At 40.1% G+C, this 21,251-nt stretch overlaps 1 protein-coding gene across 5 annotated transcripts in view; it reads right to left on the bottom strand.

The window, feature by feature from the left end:
* The window catches only part of zgc:110158 (single-stranded DNA-binding protein 3), a 39,785-nt gene extending 19,345 nt beyond the window's left edge, over positions 1-20,440 (bottom strand). For 2 of the 5 annotated variants that reach the window (XM_076877364.1, XM_024806281.2), the window contains exons 1-4: positions 20,187-20,438; positions 12,829-12,901; positions 12,015-12,076; positions 6,640-6,724 (exon numbers count right to left, since the gene is read on the bottom strand). In XM_076877364.1, coding sequence (XP_076733479.1) covers positions 6,640-6,724; positions 12,015-12,076; positions 12,829-12,901; positions 20,187-20,242 — 276 coding nt within the window. In that variant the 5' untranslated portion in view covers positions 20,243-20,438. Of the gene's footprint in view, positions 1-6,639; positions 6,725-12,014; positions 12,077-12,828; positions 12,902-20,186 lie in introns of all 5 variants that reach the window. The other 3 variants (XM_076877365.1, XM_076877366.1, XM_024806280.2) reach the window with 3 other exon arrangements.
* Between the last annotated feature and the right edge of the window lie 811 nt (positions 20,441-21,251).

Below are 21,251 nucleotides of genomic sequence, written 5' to 3'. Positions count from 1 at the left end.
AACACAACATTATCTTTTAAAAACTCAAATTCAACTGGGTGCACCTTCATGAATTATGATTTTGTGTGTACGATTTTGGTGACAACAGGTGGACTATGGCTTATGGAGCTCATCCATTCAATTCAATTGGGTTTTATGTTTACAACATACTGAGCTGACAAAGGGTCGCAGCTGAAACAACAGCACAAGTATCAACATTGAAAAATAATGGATTTACACTTTCCTAATGAAAAGTATTCAATTATTAGCGTTAAACTTACATTATGTATTCTTTCCTTCCACCAACATCTTTACCTTTTTAGGGTTTTCATTTCTCAGCCACTCCATACTCGTTCACAACTTGGCAGGAGAGCGTAGCGACCTCTGGACTTACATAGTCACATAGTGTTGATCTTTCTTTAACTATTAAACAAGAAAGGCTTCAGTAACATTTATCACCCTAACCTGTACAGGCTATGATTGCCACACAGGTGTTTCCATTCTATTCATGATATTCTACTCAGAAATTCAAATCTCCATTATTCGCACTAAATATATTTACAGCTAGCAAAATATACTGAAGATAAATTTGAATCATTCAGAGAGTGGGCCCGCCTGTAGCCCACTCTCTGATGAGTACATCCACAGTTTATTAAGACTCTGACAGACACCTCAAACGAAGCATTAATTGGGTACACTGACAGTCAGAGAGCCTTGGTTCATATCATCCGACTGTCTTCCCATGCTTCCTGTTTCTCTCTATTGCACACTTGGACAAAAGGCCAAAAAAAGTCTTCTTAATAGACTGATGTTTGTACTCTTATCACACCTTTTCTGATTTGAGCCTGGATGATGATTTCTGTGACAAGTCACCCTTCATCTTTTCCTGTTATTTCTGGATTATACACTATCCAGTGAGGCAAAAATACCTCCCACTCACATACCAGCAACAATAATAATATTCATTCAATCCTATTGATTCAATTTTCTAACATATGAAGTCATTAGTTACCAAGCAAAGAGTGAAGACGGTCTCTTGGGCTCTGTAAAACCTTTGACGTGCATTTGTTCGTTCCATGAAAATAATTTTACACTTGAGGCAGCTTTCAGTAAGCTGACTGTACCAAACTCTTCAATGACCTCACTTTATTGAAGCAGTTTCCTCCTGGTTGGAGTGAGATGAGTTTAAGTAGTTTAGCCTGTGGAAATCAGGATGAACTCAGACGTATTCCACCCTCTGCCTCGCTACCAGGGTGGCAAAATATTTCAAGTTCTGACACCTTAATCCAGAGTTGAGACTGCTTTTCCTTTTCAGCACAAACTCATCGTGTTGATGAATAATCTATCAAAGAACAAGACACTAATGATTCTGATTGGCTCGTATAGTACAGTATGTAGATAGCCTATACAAAATAGCATTGATCCTTCCCTCTCCATTTCCCTCTCCCCACTCTCACCCATAGGACCTACCGGACAGATCAATAGTGCTCAACACATTATTGACCTCCGCCTGATACCTTTCACAGGGATAAAGACAGAGATATAAACACTGGATGGAAAGAAGGGCGTGAGGTAGGAAGAGACAGCAGATGAGATGCACCTGTATGTGTGTGCTTGTGTCTGTATTTATGTGTGTCCCTGCCTGGAGAGGTACTAATCTACATTCTGGTTCACACTGATATGTACCTCATCACTGTCTCCTTGACCTGCTGTCCTTAGCGAACAGAGTAAGGGAGAGAAAGGGGGGGGGGGGGGGGGGGGGGGTAGAAAGGCAAAGGAGTGAGGATGCGAGACAGTCAGTCTGTCAGTCTGCCCCAGGGCAGCTGTGGCTACAACCGTAGCTGCCTCCACCAGTGTATGAATGCGAGAGTGAATGAATAGTGGCATTGTAAAGCGCTTTGGGTGCCTTGAAAAGCGCTATATAAATCCAATCCATTATTATTATTATTAGTATATGGAGATGGGAGGGGGGAAAAAAAAAATAGCTGACTGTGGTGATCTGGCTAATTTGCCCAGACCAAACAGTATGTTTCACTCTGGAGCAACAGGATATGGCTGCTCCTCTCACCGTCACGTCTGACAAACACGCGTGCACACACACAGTCTCTGAAAACCCAGCTGGTCCTCAAAACTGGCACAACGTGCACGCTAAACACACACGCACTTCCCCAAACGCTGCTGCCAAGGTAGCAGTACTGAACCAGACAGGCGGACTTGTGCGCACACACCGGATGACAGCACTAATACATGCTGCAGACACAACATCCACTTAGCCAACGCTCCAGAGAGATGGCAGAGCGTCCAAAAGACAAGACTATGGGTGGAATGAGAACAGCAGTGAATAACAGTATAGATTCAAATCAAGGAGAAGGAAGAACTGAAATTATTATGGATGTTTTAGTATTATTACTAGTATTCTAAGTAATACAGTAATAAATAACTAATATATATATATATATAAAAACACACTTCTTTCTCTCTTACATACTTTATTCTGCAATGCAAAAAGCATAAAGTTCTCCATTTAGCTGATCTGGAGTCAGCCAGTGACAAAAATATAGATTGAAATAAAACATGCTTGTGTTTTATGTCTCTTTGCTTTTAATAGAGGAATTTGTACATACATACAAATACTGTTTTAACAGGATTATAGACATTTTTTTAAAAATCACTGTGGTAATGCGACTTATATGAAATTTCAGGAATTTAGAGAGATTTCTGTTTAATGTGGTCAAAAGAGGAAGAAAGCAGCAGTTACACAGCAGGCAGCAATTTGGCAGAATAGTTTGGGTTTTTTTATTCAATTGCATCTAAGAGGCTTTCTCCTTAAACTATTCACAGTGAAAACATATTGCAGGTTGTTTAATATGCTGCATAATGTCAGCTGGTTTTAATGGATTTTTTTCAGGAGAAATTGCTGTATAACAAAGAGCTGCTTTCTGTCACTAATGCTTCATTAGGTTTAAACACTTTATGGCATTAAAGGAAATGGTACAAATATTATTACGCTGCTACTGTCCTCCAAGGCATCAGAAAGTGCTGAAAAGCACCAAAACACACACCAGTACAGATATACTATAACTTTAAATACATGCTGTTTTCAAATTTCCTGTAGTTTTTTTTTTTTATAGTGTTATTGATTTACACATAGTTGGAAATTACAGTTGCTCTATTTAAAATAATAACAAAAGCAGCTATCTTTAATTTCCTTCTCTATCCATTTGGTATGTTCACTGAACTCCATTTTCAAATACCTCAATTGTCTCTTGGTTGTGTCTTTATACTATCAACACTGCCCTCTTCTCTTCAGTGCTAGTAGGCATTGTGGGTAAACAGCTAGATTAGCCAATCAATCTTGTCTTGAGAAAAGGGGTTGTAGGGGTGGGGGTGGTGGGTGCAACAAGAGAAGGAGACTCAGACAGAGCGAGTGATAAGCGAAGTGAGAGGAGAGGGGGTGGGCTGGTTTGTTAGATCTAAGAAAGAGTAAGAGGTAGAGTTAACAAGGAAGAGAGGTTAAAAAAAGTTTTTGGAATGAATGGGGACAGAAGACAGATGCGGATGTGGGGGTGTTACAGAGGTACTCAACGCTGCAAAAATATGACGTGAATAGGACAGAGCTGCAGAGTGTATGAGAAGAAGACGGGGAAGGAGTTTGAGAAGGTAACAGAAAATGGCAGAAGAGCTTCCTGAAGAAGCTTTAAAAGCAGAAAAATTAAATAAATAAAACTCAAGGGCCTCTATAGCCGAGCAATGAGCACTCGTGACCCCTCGTCCCAGATGAATACATCCCCAAGCTCATTCAAAACATAAATTCAAATAAATCCATTAAAAAATAAAAATTAAAAAATAAAAAACAACACAATAATTTAGCAGAAATACTCATTTATGAAACACTTTATACTATCACTCATTAACATAAGTGATCAAGCTAGCAGTGCTAAATTACCCAGTAAGCAAATACTTGCAAAAAGATGTTGCTGAAAGCTGAATGACAAAAATTCACTTAATAGAAGATTACCAAGTAATACAACACAGCCCATGACAACAATCCCTGGTCTTGGTCTTATTGACAAGCCCTGATTAAATTATACATACATATACATGGTGTTTGCCTTGGCTTCTGTTTTTCTCATGTTTACTGCACTTCAGCTAAATATTGCCACATTAAACACATCACTTTAAAGATGTGTTTGAAATTTATAAAGCTATTTAAGCATGAATTAAAAACCTATACAAAGAGATCTATGAATATTACAGGTAATTTTCTATTGAAAAAAAAAATACACAAACAAATCAACTATATTATAACCCCTGTAGTACTTTTATAACCCGCATCCAAAAACTAGCCAGACCTCATTTGTGTCTCTGCACCCAGCGGACAGAACTGTAATAATGTTCCTTAAACGCTGGCGTGCACTCCTGCAATCCTCAAAAGAGTAAGAAACTGTTTTAACGTAAGGTGAAATGCCTTTTTCTTCAGTGCCTCTAACTGGCTCGTTCTTTTGAAACTAGTAGAAAAGGACCTGTGCTCAGAGACCAGCCTCGGGGGACAAGAGCCAAAATTAAACCAGTCCCATCTCCTTTGCTTTATCGCTGCTAGGAGCAGACATGCAGTTCACCCATCTACATTTATACACAGGGTTAACTGGAAGGAGGGTATGAGCCCATCCACCCTCCTATTATGGGCTGGCTGCCAAAGATGCCCCCCACCCATCCAAACACACACATACACACTCACACATATACACACACACAAATCCCTGGCTTAGCCTCGGCCCAGTGCTGGGATTACCGGATTAGAACTCTATTCCATTATCTCCTCACACTATACAGCGCATGCACACACACACACACACACACACACACACACACAAAAACACGCACACACAATGCCACACTGTCTTGGCCAAAGCGGACACGCCGAAGACAGACACAGTGTCAATCAGAGCAGATGACTTTTACAGACATGACAACAGAGTTACAGTTTCTCCTCATGCTGGAATAAAAACAACACTTTGCATTATTGCTGCAGAAATCTGGAGTTGTTGTTTGAGGAATTCCTCAGCAAGATGGAAAATCAGGAATAACAATTAGGAGGCCATCCAAATGAACTGATTTCAAATGAGACACTGAATCCTTACAAACTATGGAAACCACAGCTGACCCCGACCTTTGAAAAGAATTTAAGACATTCTCACCTATGAAGTTCAGAAAAACAATTTTAAAAAAAAAGTGTGTTGCTGAATTGCGATTCTATGTTAAGTAAAGCTAAAGACATGATTAATATAAGTTGGTAACAAGAACACACTTTTAGAAGCAGGGTTTTCATGGCACTGCAAGGATATTACACTGTGTGGTGTCGTTTCAAGTGGTGCATTGTAACAACATTATACATTGTAACAAAGAGAAACACCGACTTGCAATCTACCTACATAATGTCATTTTCAGTTTCATCGTTCAATCAGCAACACCACAGAATGAGACCCTTTGGATTTCCATAATATTCCCTCAGTTTTTTCCTCTTGCTGTTTCTCAAATTGTTTTTATTTTTCTGCTCCTCTGAAGTTTCTTCCTTTTCTGTCAATTATTGATGCACCTTAAGAAATGAGGAACCATAGGTTTGGTATGGAAATGTTCCCTGCTCAATCATACTTGGGTCTAACACATGTCCATGCATGCCATTCAGCATGTGTGACAGCAAAACTCAAGAAGCCTGGTGCACATAAATTGATCTTCTTGACGACTTCTGAGTTGAACACTGCATTTTTTTTATTCGTTTTATTTTAATTACATGGCTTTAAGCAGTTAAAAGGAGACCTATAAACTTATTTCTGGCTCCACGGTTTTATTCTTGAGCTCTACTGAAATTGGTTTATATGATTCAGTTTAAAATAACCTTTGTCTTACACTGGTGCCTTTTTGCAGCTACCTTTCCTTCTTGCTTTCAGCTAACTTTAGTCTAAAATGCCTGCCTCTTGTAAACAGGTCTACACAGCACATGGTTGGGGTTGTTGACATGACCATTTTAAGAACATCAACTGTAACCGACATATGAAACTAGTCAAGAACAATTTTGAAGTTTGAAGAAGTCTCTGAAATACTTTAAATGAGTATCTAGCACTGTAACGGTATACATACACAGACACAAGACAGAACATAGGGGGGGAAAGCATTTTCAATTAAACTTTTTTACAATTTGTGTGAGTGGATCTTTAAGTTGTTCTTGAAGCCAAAGGACAAATATCGAAAAGTTTCAGCCTTTGAAATGATCAGAATGTTTGTGTGTTAGATCAGACAAAAGGAATTTGAGGATTTCCACCTTAAACATAAGGACAGACATTCCCCATGTCCTTGTACTTTATAGGCCAAACATCAACTAATCAAGAAAAGAATGTATCAATGAATTGTTAAACGACCGTTAGTTAGAACTTTACTTCTGGTTAGGATATATATATATATATATATATATATATATATATATATACATACATATATATACACACACACACACACACTTGAACTTGTGACTGAAATATAGTGTTTGTCTTGGCAGACATACATAAAAGAACAGGCAAAAAAAAAAAAAAAAAAAAAAAAAGGATTAACAGTAATTGTTAATTGTTTCCTTTTAAGTGTTAGAAAAGCCAGTCTGTCACTTACATAGTCGTGGAAGGCCTTTGCCTCACTGGAGTGTTCACACGTCTCTCTTCGGTCTGGAGCTGCACAATACAAATCCCAGAATACGCTGAAATGAAAGAGGGAGGGGGGGGGGGGTGCAGTTCAAAGGTTAGCAAACACAGCAATACAAGCCAATGTGTAACAGCTATTCATAACCCATTCACACACTCTCACTATCTCCCTGGCGCTCTTAAACCACCTCTTACACACTTGAGCATCATTGGAAGAGGGACACAATGCCAGTGTCGCCTCCTCAATCAACCTCTCACTCACTCAGAATACACACATACGCACACACTTGCATTACCATACTTGTGCAGACCTCTTTACCTCCATCCATTTCCTGTCCCTACACTGTAACTGTTCCACTGACTCGTACCAAGAGTGGACCCAACTATTCATAAAGTTTCTTTGTCAGTGTGTTTGGGCATGATAAGTAGAACAGGGAATGCAAACAGCCTGTGTGCTACCCATCTAAGACTAAACTAAGACTTCCAAGCGGATTTTTTTTGTGCGTTTCATACAGTCTTGCCTTCATATGAGACATTTATGAAGGTTTCGGATAGTTCAATAATGAGCTCCTGTATTTGAGCAAAATGAGTAGAATGGAGTAGATTATGTTGATCCCAAAAGCTGGCTTATCCTAACTTAGTGGCCTATCTTTAGAAGGTCAGAATGATCACATAAGCTACAAAGCAGCACATATGTTTTTTCATTTGCTCTGATTATTTTACTAACAGCTTAAACAATGACAAGATGAACTCAGAGGAGAGAGACATTCTTCTTATATATATATATATATATATATATATATATATATATATATATATATATATATATATATATATATATATATAAAAACAACCCCTGATTTGTTTAAGATATACTCTAATAATCCCAAAAGTGGGGAAATTCCTTCCATTACACTGGAATTCATAACTTTGAATGCCTTAGAAAATATAATTCCACATTATTTTCAATACCAGGGGCGGACAAGTCGCCGCAACACTGAGGGCATAAGATGTCTGATTTGTATTAAAAAATAAAAATAAGCCTGTATTATTCAGCTGCAGTGCATGAGTCTGACTGAGAGGAGGCGGGTTTTTGTGGGCATTGCGATACCTGTATCAGCAAACTCTGGAAGAAGCAAGTGCCGGTAAAAGTTGGGGAAAAAATGCACCTAACAGCACTAATGACCAAAGTTGAAAGCTCAAGTGTGCAATAAAACTTAAAAAAAAAAAAAAATTGATCTCAAGAAGATGCACTTCTTGAATGTTTACATAACACAGCATCATGCTTATTTTATTACACCTTTCAGAACCTTCTGAAACAAAGTTTTTAACTAAATAACAAATCTAACTTTTTTTTAGATTCATACTGCCTTGCATGCTTTCAAATTATTATTCTCTACTTTCATTTGCTTTTTATTACAACACGTCCTTGGACTCTTATTGTTGACGGCGCCACAAACGTCTCCTGTAACCTGATGTGCACCTGGAAATGTAACTACATGGCACATAAATGCAGTCTGCAGCTATTGTGATTGGCCTGATCAGTACCAGTTTTTGAATGCATCAGTGAGAGAATAACAATTATCACCTAAATATGGGGAATCATAACCATAGCCTCAATTTGAGGACTCACAGAAGTCAGCAAATTGCGGCAGGGAGCTTGCTGAATCTATCGGAACGAACATGAGGGAATGTACAAAGAAGTGGAAAAATCTGAGGGGCAAATATGTTTGCTTCCGAAAAAACCCAAACAAAACCAACGACAACAAAAACTGACCACACCAAAGCCCGGGTAGGCAGGAGGGGAAAAGCCTCAGGATTTTATTTGTTTGTATCGTGGCTGGCACCGCATAAAATGCTGGGACACAACACAATTAACACTGCGCAAAAGCATGAATGCTGGCAATGGCGTTGGCCACGTAGGTTACATCATAGGCTCTACAAAGATTCACGGAGCAGAGTCGCCTTTGTATGAAAGGTTGGCAAATGCTGTACTTTGACATTTTCAGAATTTTTTTAATATGTTGCTTTGTTCTTTGTGTGGCCCTGCACTGAATATTGTTTTTCTTTTTAAATGTTCGGGATGTTCACAATTGTCAACATTTTCATATGTAAACTACACCCTGGGGGGTATAGGGGGTTTGTCACTTTGAACACATATTCTGATTTATTTTTGTTGTATCTCACAACAACCACTGAGTGTAAACAGTCGTCATGATGTCGGATGACACTGCTAGCTGTTCTGGTGACCGTGATCAATTGTTGAAATTCCTCCTTTGATGAGGATGAACTGTCCACAGCTATGAATTAGAGATGGCACGATACCACTTTTTTATGTCCGATACCGATACCGATATCATAAATTTGGATATCTGCCGATACCGATATGAATCCGATATAGTGTTTTTTAATCAACAAAACTGTTTTTTTAAATATCTTGCTGCATTTTGTATAAGTTCATACTCAAGTTTAAAACAACAACTACACTAAAGCTATTCTGTTATACCTGTATGCAAAAAAAAAATATTTCATAGTTCAGCAATACTGATCAATCTAATAGACTTAAACCTACACCATCCTCCCTATTCTGGTATTTTAAAGAGTACTTAGCGTATATATTAAGCAACCTAACTAATAGGGTTCCAACTCCCAGCAACAACAAAAATAAATAAATAAAAAATAGGGAACCACCCCTCACGCTCCACCTCATGATGCTTAATCGACGTAATCAACCTTAATTTGATGCAGTGTGAAAAGAAATGCACAGAAATCAATTATTTTTCAAGAAATATTAAATAGATTCAACATCTTTCTTCAACAAAATTGCAGACTGCACAGATGGTACCTTCCCAAAGGAAAAGGTACTATAGCTTACTAGGGTATATTAGACTTAATAGTCACTATATACAGTAATTGACTTCTATTCATTTTACATCAAATTAAAACTTTGGGTGTCAGATAATTATTTATTAAAAGCTAGACATTTTAAATGAGAATAAGAAAGAAAAGTATGTCTTTGTGCCCCCTTTTCCCTGTTAATGCCCTATCGGCCCCCCTGGCTAAACTTTGCTAGATCCGCCCCTGCACAGTTACCAGCGTCAGCTACGTAGAAAAAGATCCTCGAGTAGAAAGTAATATTAAATACATTCGAACAACAGCTGATCAAGCTTAAACGTGCTGCTGTTGTTCAGCCGCTGGTTTCCTCTTTCTGGTGCAAAGTGGGCCAAAAGCAAACAAGAGAGACGGAGTCGCGACAGAAAAGCCGATCAGCTGATCATTAAGCAGTTTCATGATTGAAGTAGCAGCAAGAAGAGGCAGTCGCTCCATATATCGTTTGTTAAGCTTAACGCAGGAATGCTTTACAAACATTCAGAGATGGACTTACACACTTGCTTTACTTCTCTCGGGGATAACTTTGTCGGAGATGAAATGCCGGGTTGCTAGCGAAGCTCCAAATGCTATCCAGACCACCGACAGGTCCCGCATGCCACAGCCGCTCTATCACGTGATGCATACTGCTCAGACGTGCTAACGTTCTGAGGTGAGTTACGGCGTGTTGCAAGTTTTGTGAGGTGCTTTCGTGATATTTAATGGATCGGATTACATTTTTTATTTTTCTCCGATATCCGATCCAGTAATTTAGGTCAGTATCGGACCGATACCGATACGTAATATCGGATCGGTCCATCTCTACTATGAATTCTCCTTGTTAAACACAAGGAGACAATAAAACTTCCCATTCATCCAAATAAACTTTTGGCCACCTGTGAACTCAATACAAGAGCTTCCTCAGTGGTGACATCACCAGGTACTGCTCATCATTTTTATCAACTTCTTGGTGTGGTTCTGTCCAAACCAAGCATCAGCTACTCAGCTGTGTGTGTGCTGTTTTTACAGCTGGTTCAATAGCATCAGAGCTCAATAACTCACTCTTATAACACTGTTGTTCACTCTCTATGTTAAACTTTTATTAAGAGGAGGTAAGAAAATAACATCTTCCCGTTAAAAGACGTGATTCAGGTACTAGTCAGTACTCCTCCAAACACCTGCCAACTCCTCTCATATTTTAAATCCCCATTAAAACGCATGATTTTAACTATTCTCCAGTCATTTCCAGGAATCATTTAAAAGCTTATACTGAACAGATTTCAAAGTCTTAAGTGAAAGCTAAATGGTTTCATATGCCAAGAATGTGAAGAAGTATGAAAAAAATGAAAATAAATTGTATTCTTCTGTGGTTTTGGTCATTAGGTGTGCTGACTTTTAGAAAAATAAAATACTCCTTGTCTGCTACTGTTTCAGTGTATTAAGACAATTCAGCAGCTTAATTTTTAGTTTAGATTTTCAACGATTTAGCTTTTGCTCAGTTTCTTTTTAGCTACATAAGCTTAAGATCTGTTTAAGTGTAGCCTCAATTCTCAGTAGTCTTAACTACAAACGGACACAATGGAGGGGACTCTGCATCCACAGGAAACCCACATACCAATAACAGGCTTAAATATTTCCATCCAAGTTTAAATATGTGGTAGAAAGAAAGAAAAAAAAATGCTGTTAAATGTGGGTTTTACAGTAAAACAAACATGGTTCTACCCGTAAATGTGAACCACAGGATGAGGGCAATCCCTCAAAACAAGTGAAACTGCTGATCAGTTCGTAAGGTATTGACCCTAAAGGTTAAATCTTAGCCCTGGGGAGAAATGATTGGGGGGTGGAGGTAGGGGTTGGGGGAGGCTGTACACAAAGGAAGCTGGAATGCAAAGGGTTAATCTACCAAGAATCCCTCTCCCATGTGAACAAAGGGGAAAAAAGTGGGAGGTGGGGGGGCTACAAAGGTTGACGAGAGGGTGAGGAGGGGGAAGGGAGGGGGGGGAGGGGGGGTCCATTCCCTAACCATCTGGATCTATTGTTTCAGAATCGGGGGTGAAGGTTGGAGAGCTGGAGGAGGGGAGAGGCGAGAAGACAGGAAGGGAGGGGGTCACGCCCTCGGTGAGTCTGGTCAACCCCAAGGGTGAGACTCTGTCAGACCTCCCACCTCTGAGAGTCACTTTAAATCATGAATATGGGCAAGTACCCTTAATTAAATTAAAAAGTGGCATTTCCCAAGCACCTTAACTTTTGAATGGTTGCATGTACTGATTTATGTGTTGAGTTTATTATTCTCAAACCTGGATTACAGCTGTTTGTTCACATAACAGTAGTGATTTATTGGAGGGGGGATACACAGTTTAAGATGCACACTGTAAAATGTGTTTACGCAAGTAAAAATCCACATACTCACTCGAAATAAACAAGAATAAAAAGCAAAAAGGCTCTGCTAATAATAGAACAACTGAATAGATCGCTTACCACCACCATGAATGGAGGAATCCGGGGGGCTCGCCTAATGTAATATTCTTCTCCCATCGAATCTGAGAGAAGGAAAAGAAAAAGGGAAAGGAAAAGGAAGCCAGAAGAAAAGAGGTCACTTATGGCCACTAGAGAGGGAGGATTATGTCTGCAGGTCCGAGGTTAAGAACACATAATCAGTTAGTCTCAAACTGTCACTGGTATCGAATGTGAAGATCGGCATCCTTCTGGCTCTGTGCATCACCCTCTTCCCGACTATCTTTCTTCTATTAGCCCTCTACTGTTCCTCTTTTTAATGTAAAGTACAATCATCATCTAGAGTATAGCTTATTAATTTACTTCCTTACACCCAAATGGGCTGTCAGCAGACTTGAGACAATGCAGTTTACAATACACTGCCTATAAACGGCTAGAAATAACATTACTTCACCGGTTCACTAAGATCCCCTGGTTGGACAGTGAGCATGATCCGGTGTAACGTTATAGGATTTCCTTATGAAAAATTTATGCAACACCTTGCACCCTGTAATCATGTTTAGCATGTTTGCACTGACGATGTATGCCTGAGAGGGTACAAGCTGCTATAACACGAGCTACAGGAGGGATCTATCGTGTAAAGCTTGGTAATGCAGGAAGCCGTTTTCCATTCATTAGTAACCAAGGCCAATGTTTCTGGTAACATGTACTTGAACAGGAGTTGGTAAGGTTAAACTATAAGGGTGATTTTCAGGAAAGATGCAAAGAACGAAGGCATTTCTAAACCGACCGGGCTCGGTACAGCATAAAAAAGTCGATGTCATGGCTGCCGTCTTACCTCAGACAGGAAGGTCTGTGCTGATTTCTGTGCTCCCACATGTAGCAGGTATTCGTACACATATAACGCCAACCTGAAATGTAAAAGAAAAAGAAAAATTAGTGATATTTTTCAACATTAATGTCAAACTCCTCTGTCTTTGTCTTGCATTTTTAACAAATTAGACAAAAAGAATGAAGATTATGTATCAACAGATCAACGACTGTTCAACTGTGAAGAAGGAACAAACTATTATCAGGAAGTGGCAAGAGTGGGAAAAATAAAAAAAGTCAGGGAGGGTGAAGTCATTTAGAACTTTCCTCAATCAACAGAGAAGTTGGGTTAACTAAATGTCAGTCAGATATTGTTAGGGTTAAACAGGAAGTACTTTCTGAAAGTTCAGACAAAGGTTCAAACGTTCAGCCATCAGGCTAACCTATAACATCATGCAGCAACAGAAGACTGGACTTACAATGACCAACCTAAGATTTTGCTTGTGTTATTATAGTTCTTTTCATTACAGTGAATAGTTCTATTAATACAAGTAAATATCCCAGTATTACACTCCATACTATGCATACATGCATACTCATAACACTGCTGTACATTTACAATTTAACTTAGGTGGATTTGACTCTTCTATTTGGATTTTTTTTAATTATTAAATAAATAATAAAAACTTATAGTAGTGATTTTTTTAAAGTAATGCATATGGCCTTGCTAAAGCATCTGGACATTTTGTCATAACCTCATCACCTCCTCACTTGGTGATTAATTTGATTCGTCTTTATGGGTCTTTACACTACAGTAAAAACAAAAGGGGCAAAATGAACCTTCAGTTCCTTAAACACTTCCTGGACATTAGTTCCTTGAGCTCAAAGTTCCGGAGACTTGGAGCTCCTCCGTATTGTTATCTTCACTTTATTTCGGGATGGCTGTAAAGTCACTGAAGAAAAACAAAAGCTCCTGTGACTGAAGCTCTACAGCGCCTCTGTTCTCCTAGACCATAAATCTCACTTAAACATTCTGGGACTCCAGGTGGTCTGTATAGTTTGCTATACTTTACTGCTTCTGTGCATTTTATTAAGCCTAATTATCCAAACTCCTTTAATCACAACAAAACCTAAAGACAGTCAGACTCTTTGAAGAATACGCTTCTATTCAAAGCACCACATACCAGCAGAAATAGCTGCACATGACAGGCATTCCCAATCGTTCCAACCATATTTTAAAAGCTCTTGTCAAACTTTTCAAAATCGCTGCTATTATAACAGGCCAGCAACACTTGAAAATGGCAATCCACCAGGGTCTATTAACAGACAGACATCCATGCTGTGGAGTGGGAAACCCCCATTGGCCCAACATTGTACTCCTAACTCCTTCACTTAGTCATGTTTAATAGGCTGTTAATGGACCATCAATCGACCAGCAGTGTGGATATGACAGTGCCCCGTATGCCCAGAGCAGACAGTCCTCTGACAGCCCAATAAGGTCCTAATGAGAAGGACAGTAGCTTAGTGTCATAGTCCCTATCATTAGTCGATGAACTGATCAATGACACATGATTTTGAGATAATTAGGATGTTGTTCAGTTTGTTTTCAACCACTGACAGCTTTTTTTTCCCCCAATTCTGTCTTCGTTTCCAAAGTTACTTCTTCATAAGATGAAATATCTATTAAAACATATTTAATGCATTTAAGTCTCTTAAGAAGATGCTAAAGAGGAAGTTCTATCAGCATTCAATGAAAATAAAATGGATAAAGACAGTTTAATAACCGCCGAGGTTGCAAATACTCAAATTACCCTTAGGTTTGTGCATAGCTGTGGTCCTGAAGTGCATATGGACTAAGATTAAACCTTGGGGTGTGTCTATAAAAAGAAAATTAATCCACCACTATTATTAGGACCATCGACTGGAGGCTCAGAAATCATTTGTCAAATGTTCTCAAATGTTTAGGCTTGACGCGTCACCTCTTGGTCACAATCTGGTAAATGTAAAATTTATTCTGACTAATCAGGACGCCTGATGGCGCGACCCTGTGATTTGGGGATAGTTATGGTGGGTTTATATCACAGTTTTCTGATTTTCTATTAACCAATCAATAAAGCTGATGAGTGCATGCTGTACATTAGTCAAGTGCTGGCTTGTTTTAAACTTCACTCCATCAACATAATATTATTTTTATGAAATTTGTTTGTTTTTTTAATTGAAGTCAATCTGAAATCTTTAGATTAACAGTCAAAACAAGTATAACAATTAACTCCAAATTTCTGTCATTGGGATAAAGGTCAATTTTATGTGACAGCTCACCTGTTTTAAGTGAAGTAACAAATATTTGCTAACTGATCCTGTCCAACTATTTACTATACATTTACATGTAGCACAGCTGCCTGTACTTCATGTCTAAATGTGTGCAAGTGTCTCACCTGCTTTCTGACGCTGCAGACAGACATGCAAAAAAGGTTTAAGCAAGGACTTCTAGAAATAGCTTGAAGCAACTAGCTTGAGCTCCAGTACATGTTTTGTCAAACCCCCAGATTACTGTTCTTACTTAAAAGTAAAAGAATTACTTGCTGTAACAAGACTTCCTTAGGTGAACCTGTGGAAGGATCACTAGCAGTTGCCTCCAGCTGCTTGTGTCTGGAGATGACAGAGGGCCTCACCCCAGTCCCGTTCCAGGGCATGCGACTGCCCTCGTGGACATCCCTCGGAAAACTGTAGGTTTTTACAACCCTGTTTACATTTAGTTTTTCCATTCTAAATATCAAAATCATCCAACTTGATTTCAAAAAAATGTTTAGAAGCTCAATAAAAGTATGAAGTTGGTTCAACTGCCATTGTGCTAGTATTCAGAATTATCCAGTGTTAGCTATGGGGATGTTAAACTGCACTTGTTTCCTTATTCTTGTCTCTTTTAGGAGTATGTTTTGCAAATCATCCCAGGCTATAAACACAATCATGTAGAGCATTGTTCTTTAAACTAATAACCTGTACTGAAGGAAAAAAAATTAAATAAATGCGCTTAAAATAAACATCCAGATAGTAAAGCAATGAACAAATTCTCTGTGAGGTTCAAGGCTTAATAACAGAAATGGAAAAAAAAACTGCCATGGGTTACGTTAAGAGATATGATCTGTGACTGACCTGTACTTACTACAAATGGTATGCAAATGTTTAAAATATGCATTGTTAGTATGCAAATGTAGTCTGTGAAAGATATGAATAGGCAAATAGACAGTAACAGCAGTGATGTTAGTCCCTACATGTTCAAACCTTGTCCTTCACGAGAGAAAACAGGCAGAAGACATTTACGGGGCTAGTGAGCGGATTTTAATGCATGTTTCTTAAAAGTTAAGCAGAACACATTATGTGTATGATTTAACACAAGATATCAAACTGAAGGTGGCAAATTCATCATCATCCATGACCAGCTCTGAGTGTCATTCATATATTTCATACATATATACACATGTATATAACCATCAATACACCCGTTCACCAACATTGTTGGACTCAAAACCTGCAAACTTCCAAGACTGCTCACACAATGTATGTATAAGCCTATAGAGACTGTAAGCCACCTTAGAGTCCTGCATGCCGCTATGCGTCGTTGGCATTCAAGTGGGTCGACATGAGGTGCACAACCTTCTGTCCTCTTGACCTGAGCTTAATAATATAATATGCACTGTATACTAGCGCTGCAACAAGTTGGAAATTCTGGGCCAGAACTAATGATTGAAATAATTTAGACAGTAGTGGAAACCGATTTGTTTTTGTAATTTTCCACTGTACCCTTTGTGTCAGGTAAGCAAAGATCTGCGTATTAATCATAAAGTTGTCAACCGATTTTGAATGAGCTCAAATTGTGTTTGTAACTAATAAACCTGGATCCCAGATACAGAAAACTATAAATGGAGTCTAACCAATGGCAGTAACATTAGCCGACAATAAACTGGTACATTCCTATTGGTTGCTACTTTGAATAGATTTAAGTGATCTGTCTAGGCGGGAATTTCAATAAAAGAAACATTTTGCAACTACCCAACTTGTCTTAAAAGTTAAGAGTGCGAGACCAAGAGAGAACAGAAACTGAAAGTTTCTTTGTAAACACACATCCCAGCTGCAGACACGGTTTTCAGTCAACAATAATGACACATGTGTTACATAAGGCTAAACTATCAATGGGTCAGTCCAGGTTGAACATGTATCATTAGTAGTCCTGCACTTCATGCGGAAAGAGATAACAGTTTCAAAGTGCTGCTTTCTCTGCGTATGTACAGTGGGCTGACCTGCTTGGAAGGTAATAAATAACCGAGGGTGTTTCCCTGTTGCAGATAGTCACAGAGATAAGAGCACATAAATGAACAGGCAGACATATCGATGAACAAACAAACAAAGCACAACTGGCCTTGACTTCTTCGCAGAAGAATTCATATTTTTTATTATATTCCATGATAAATAAATCTCTCATAGTGCACTGATATTTCAAAAGGAAGAAACCATCCCGAGTGCAACCACTTAATTCAAAACAGACAGCGTGGCAGATTAGTTGTTGTACAAATAACCAATGCTCTTATGAGGCTAAAGGCTGCACTTCTGCTGAAACAAACACACGCGAACACTTGACCACTTTAGCCAGGGGAATCTGACCACTTTCTGAGGCTCCTAGCAATTTGTAGGTCACAGAGCTCTCTGTGACCGCTGGTGTAGAGTGTAAGTCACTGCCACTTGCAGGTCAGTCTAGCATTGAGCCACACACAAGCACCTACAACGCACACACACATGCTATGCATCATAGAGCTTTCTACCTCTGCACCTCAACACCCGCAGATTCCTTGGATTTAAAACCAGTTTTAAATATTTTTGAAATGCCTGGCAAAAGCTCACAGGAAGCTTTAGGATACAGCAAGTGCTTCAAATATTGATACTGTCTGCATGTCCCTGCACACTGCAGGCTTACAGGCTTCCTCAATACATGTGCATCCTTACACAGGAGTTTTGACTGGAAGGAAACGGGTAAGGACTTGGTGTTACATCTGGGGATGGGAGGTTCACGATGCAGATGCCCCCCAAGAGGCCTTCAATGAATTTTTTATGTGTGGTGTGTATGTGTGTGGGGTTTTTTGTATGTGGGCTGCAAGAAGGGGCAGCTTGTGTGTGCACCTGGCCTACTGCATTATTAAAGCTCAGAAGCTTGGACATAGAAAAAGAAAGAGAAGTTTAAGGTGAGGAGCCACTAGCGGTTGGTGGAGTGAAGGGAGAGACGAAAAAATGGCTTTGACTGGAACAAAAACGGGAACATGCCCAGTATTACAGTGGAGGGAACAGCAGGTGGTACAGGAGATTAGAGAAGCAGTCAAGTAGCAGTGTGTGATATTATATTCATCAGGGGAGGTTAAAAAACTGAAGCAACCCTTTTTCTGCCAATTGTTAAGGTTGTGTGGCCTCCACATAGCTTGACTCGTACGCTACTTGGTTGGTATTCTCTCTCCTGCTTTAAGAAAATTTTTCTTCCTTCTTCCACTTCATGTGAGGTGCCCTTTGACCTCCCTGCCCACTACGCTCTTATACATTTAAAGATGGGACATCTGCGCGTGCATAAACTCACTTCCACAGAGAGAGAAATCTCCCTGATGTACACGGTCGGCACACCTGACATCCTGCCTGAGGCTCCCGACAAAACCCCCTCTTTAAACATGGATGAGCCTGCCCACCATATCTCCCTCTCTTCTGTCTCCTTCTTTCTCTTCTGTCTCTCTCAACTCTGACGCAAAGCTGAGAGCAGCTGCTTCAGTCTGTCTCAATAATTCAACACTGAAGTGAGGGATGAAGAGACTGAGGAGCAGCAGTGGATGGGGAAGTGAGAGTTGGGAGGCAGATGGAGAAAAGAGGTGTAAAAGCCACGCACAGAGGAAAAGAATAAAGCAGATGGCTTCACAAATGACAGAATAGAAGGTGTGGGGTAACGTGGCGCCTGCTGATCTTCATGCAAACATGCACACGAGTCTCACAATTTGGTCCCACTTCAGCTCAGACCGGTCCGGCAAGTCAGAGCTGATGTGTCCAACTCATCCGCTCTGAGGACGAATCGATAAGCATTGACCTGTGTGAAAGCTCTTCCCTCTTCCTTTTTCTTCAGCAGGATATTTAACCGTAGAGAATCCGACCCCACTGTGGACCATTTGCAAAGCACAACACTCCCAAACTGTTAAATCTAACCAAAGTTTAACGAATCTTAATAAATGTCCCAATGCGCTTTGCTAGCTGTGACTTTTAGGAAAGGAAGTACACTGCAGAGAAGCGTGTCTTCTATTTCGGAACCAGTGCACATGGGGTTTTTACAAATCTTTTTGAGACTAACGTGAAAGCTCCGAAACTCACAGGAGTGTTGCTAAACGTGCGGCACGTATCTTCAGAGCGAACAACAAGGCACCGAGACAGAGGCACACAGACAAAGGGATTGGAGGGCTACAGCTAACGCCATCTAAGTTTCCCAACAAAACAAAAACCAACCACTATAAAAGGCCCATGTGGAACTCCTACGGTTTAAAAAAAAAAAAGCGGCGGCATTTTTGTGAGCACTTTGTCCCCGCCGGCGCTTCGCACAACTCGGGATGACTGCAGAAAATCTCCACGGGCCACAAAAGTTAAAGAGGAGGCGCAGCTCCCCTTTACGCGGAGACCGCAAGCGGCTGTTCGCTGGCCGAACACGGGCATCGCTACAATGTAACCAGTCTGGGTTTCTGGAACAATTCTCGAGCACGTTCCGCTGCTAGTTTTTAACAAAGCCCCAAACAGCTGTATTCTATTTATACCTGCTGCTTCAGCGAGGCGACACAAAGCATGCTAGCTACAATGCACGGCGTCGCTCCAAATGCATTGTTCCTCACACTGTGGGGCGAGGGGCAAAGAGATGGACGTGGGATCCCCATCAATGCTCCCGAGTGCACGTTCAGACATTATCGCTGGAAGCACGCGCAGAAAACACTCCCTGCAGGTAAAAGTGGAGCAACTTTAGTTGCTCAAACTGCCGCTTCTCTCTCTTTTTCCTTTTTTTGTACTTGAGAGAAAACAAGAAAGACAAGAGTGAAATTGGCAGTGCAGCTAGCCACTTGGGCTAACTTAGCAGCCATGCCTGTAGTTGGGAGGATGCATAAGAAGAAAGGTAGAGGCACGAGTACAAACAAAGTGGCAAACACGAAGAATAAAGTAGCACAGCTTTCACTTGAAGTAGCCGGTAAATTTTAGAAAAGAGCTCCAGTAACATGCGTGACTCCGCTGGAGTGACTGAACTGCTCCACATCAGTTAGCAAGTTGAGCCACCTTAGCACACTTCTTTGCTGGATTTCAGTTGTGACAGTGCAATATTGTACTTACTTTTCTCTTGCTTGGCTATCGGAGGGGACAACAGCTCCTTTTCCTTTGCCGTACATCTTGGAGGCTGTTCTGATACTTTATTTTATCCCACTCGACACCTGTCAAAGAAAGCTACCAGGAAAACCTACTATCTCCATAGCTACCTAGTTAGTGTTGTCTCCCTATCTCTCCCTTGCGCTCTCTTTGCTCCGGTTTCCTTTTTTTCTACATCCCCAACATTGCCCACAAATCAGGCAGGGTTTCAGCCGGGGGGAACTTGAAACAGTCCGCTGGTGGAGCGTTTTTTTTTTTTTTTCAATCGCTGTTCCTGGATTCAGCTCACGCCCCCCCTGTTGCGAGACGGTGGGGGCTTCTTAAAGGCACAGTGACTCAGTTTTTGTCGACTTCGCTGAAGTTCAAGTTCTTTTTGATGGCCTTCAAATTCAGGCCTTACATTACATGTGAGTTCATATACAGCACAAGATTATTCAGATTGAATGCTTTTGGTGTTTTGAAACATTTTCTAAGCAATTATATGTCAATATGTATCCTGCTAAAGATTCAGGGCTTCATTTTGCCACAGCAGATGGGGGCTTGATAGTCCCAAATACCCACCCTTGTTGACCTGTGTACCTCTAAATTACCCCTGTGGCCAGTCATAGCACCAGTCATGCAGTGACACCGTATAGGGCAACCAGACACCCCAGTCCTGTGCGCACAGAAAAAGATGTCTGTTATTACCTTTGACTGCTGAGCCTTCGGACAGTCGGCGTACACCACTCATAGATGCTATCATGCTGACATATAAGTGCAAATCAGAAGCCTTTAGTGTTTTTATTTTATTGTATTTTATTTTCCATGCAATACTTCTCTATTGCCTCCCAAACTAGTGTTCTCTGACCTCAACGGCCCTTAAAGGAGGAGGAGTAGGAACACAAGTAATTGAAGAAAACTCTTATTCTGCTATAATTTAATCTTTTTAATTTTGTTTTGTTGTGCAATCAGTACGGTCAGCTGCTTAAAGCACATAATTCACTCATTGTGTGTCTAAAGTGTCCCGAGGTATAAAATATTATCAATTTTATG

The sequence above is a fragment of the Maylandia zebra genome, linkage group LG19 (genome assembly GCF_041146795.1).
Source record: "Maylandia zebra isolate NMK-2024a linkage group LG19, Mzebra_GT3a, whole genome shotgun sequence".
Classification (NCBI taxonomy): domain Eukaryota; kingdom Metazoa; phylum Chordata; class Actinopteri; order Cichliformes; family Cichlidae; genus Maylandia; species Maylandia zebra.
The sequence above is the reverse complement of the archived record's forward strand: the minus strand, read 5'-3'. Positions and strand labels throughout refer to the sequence as shown.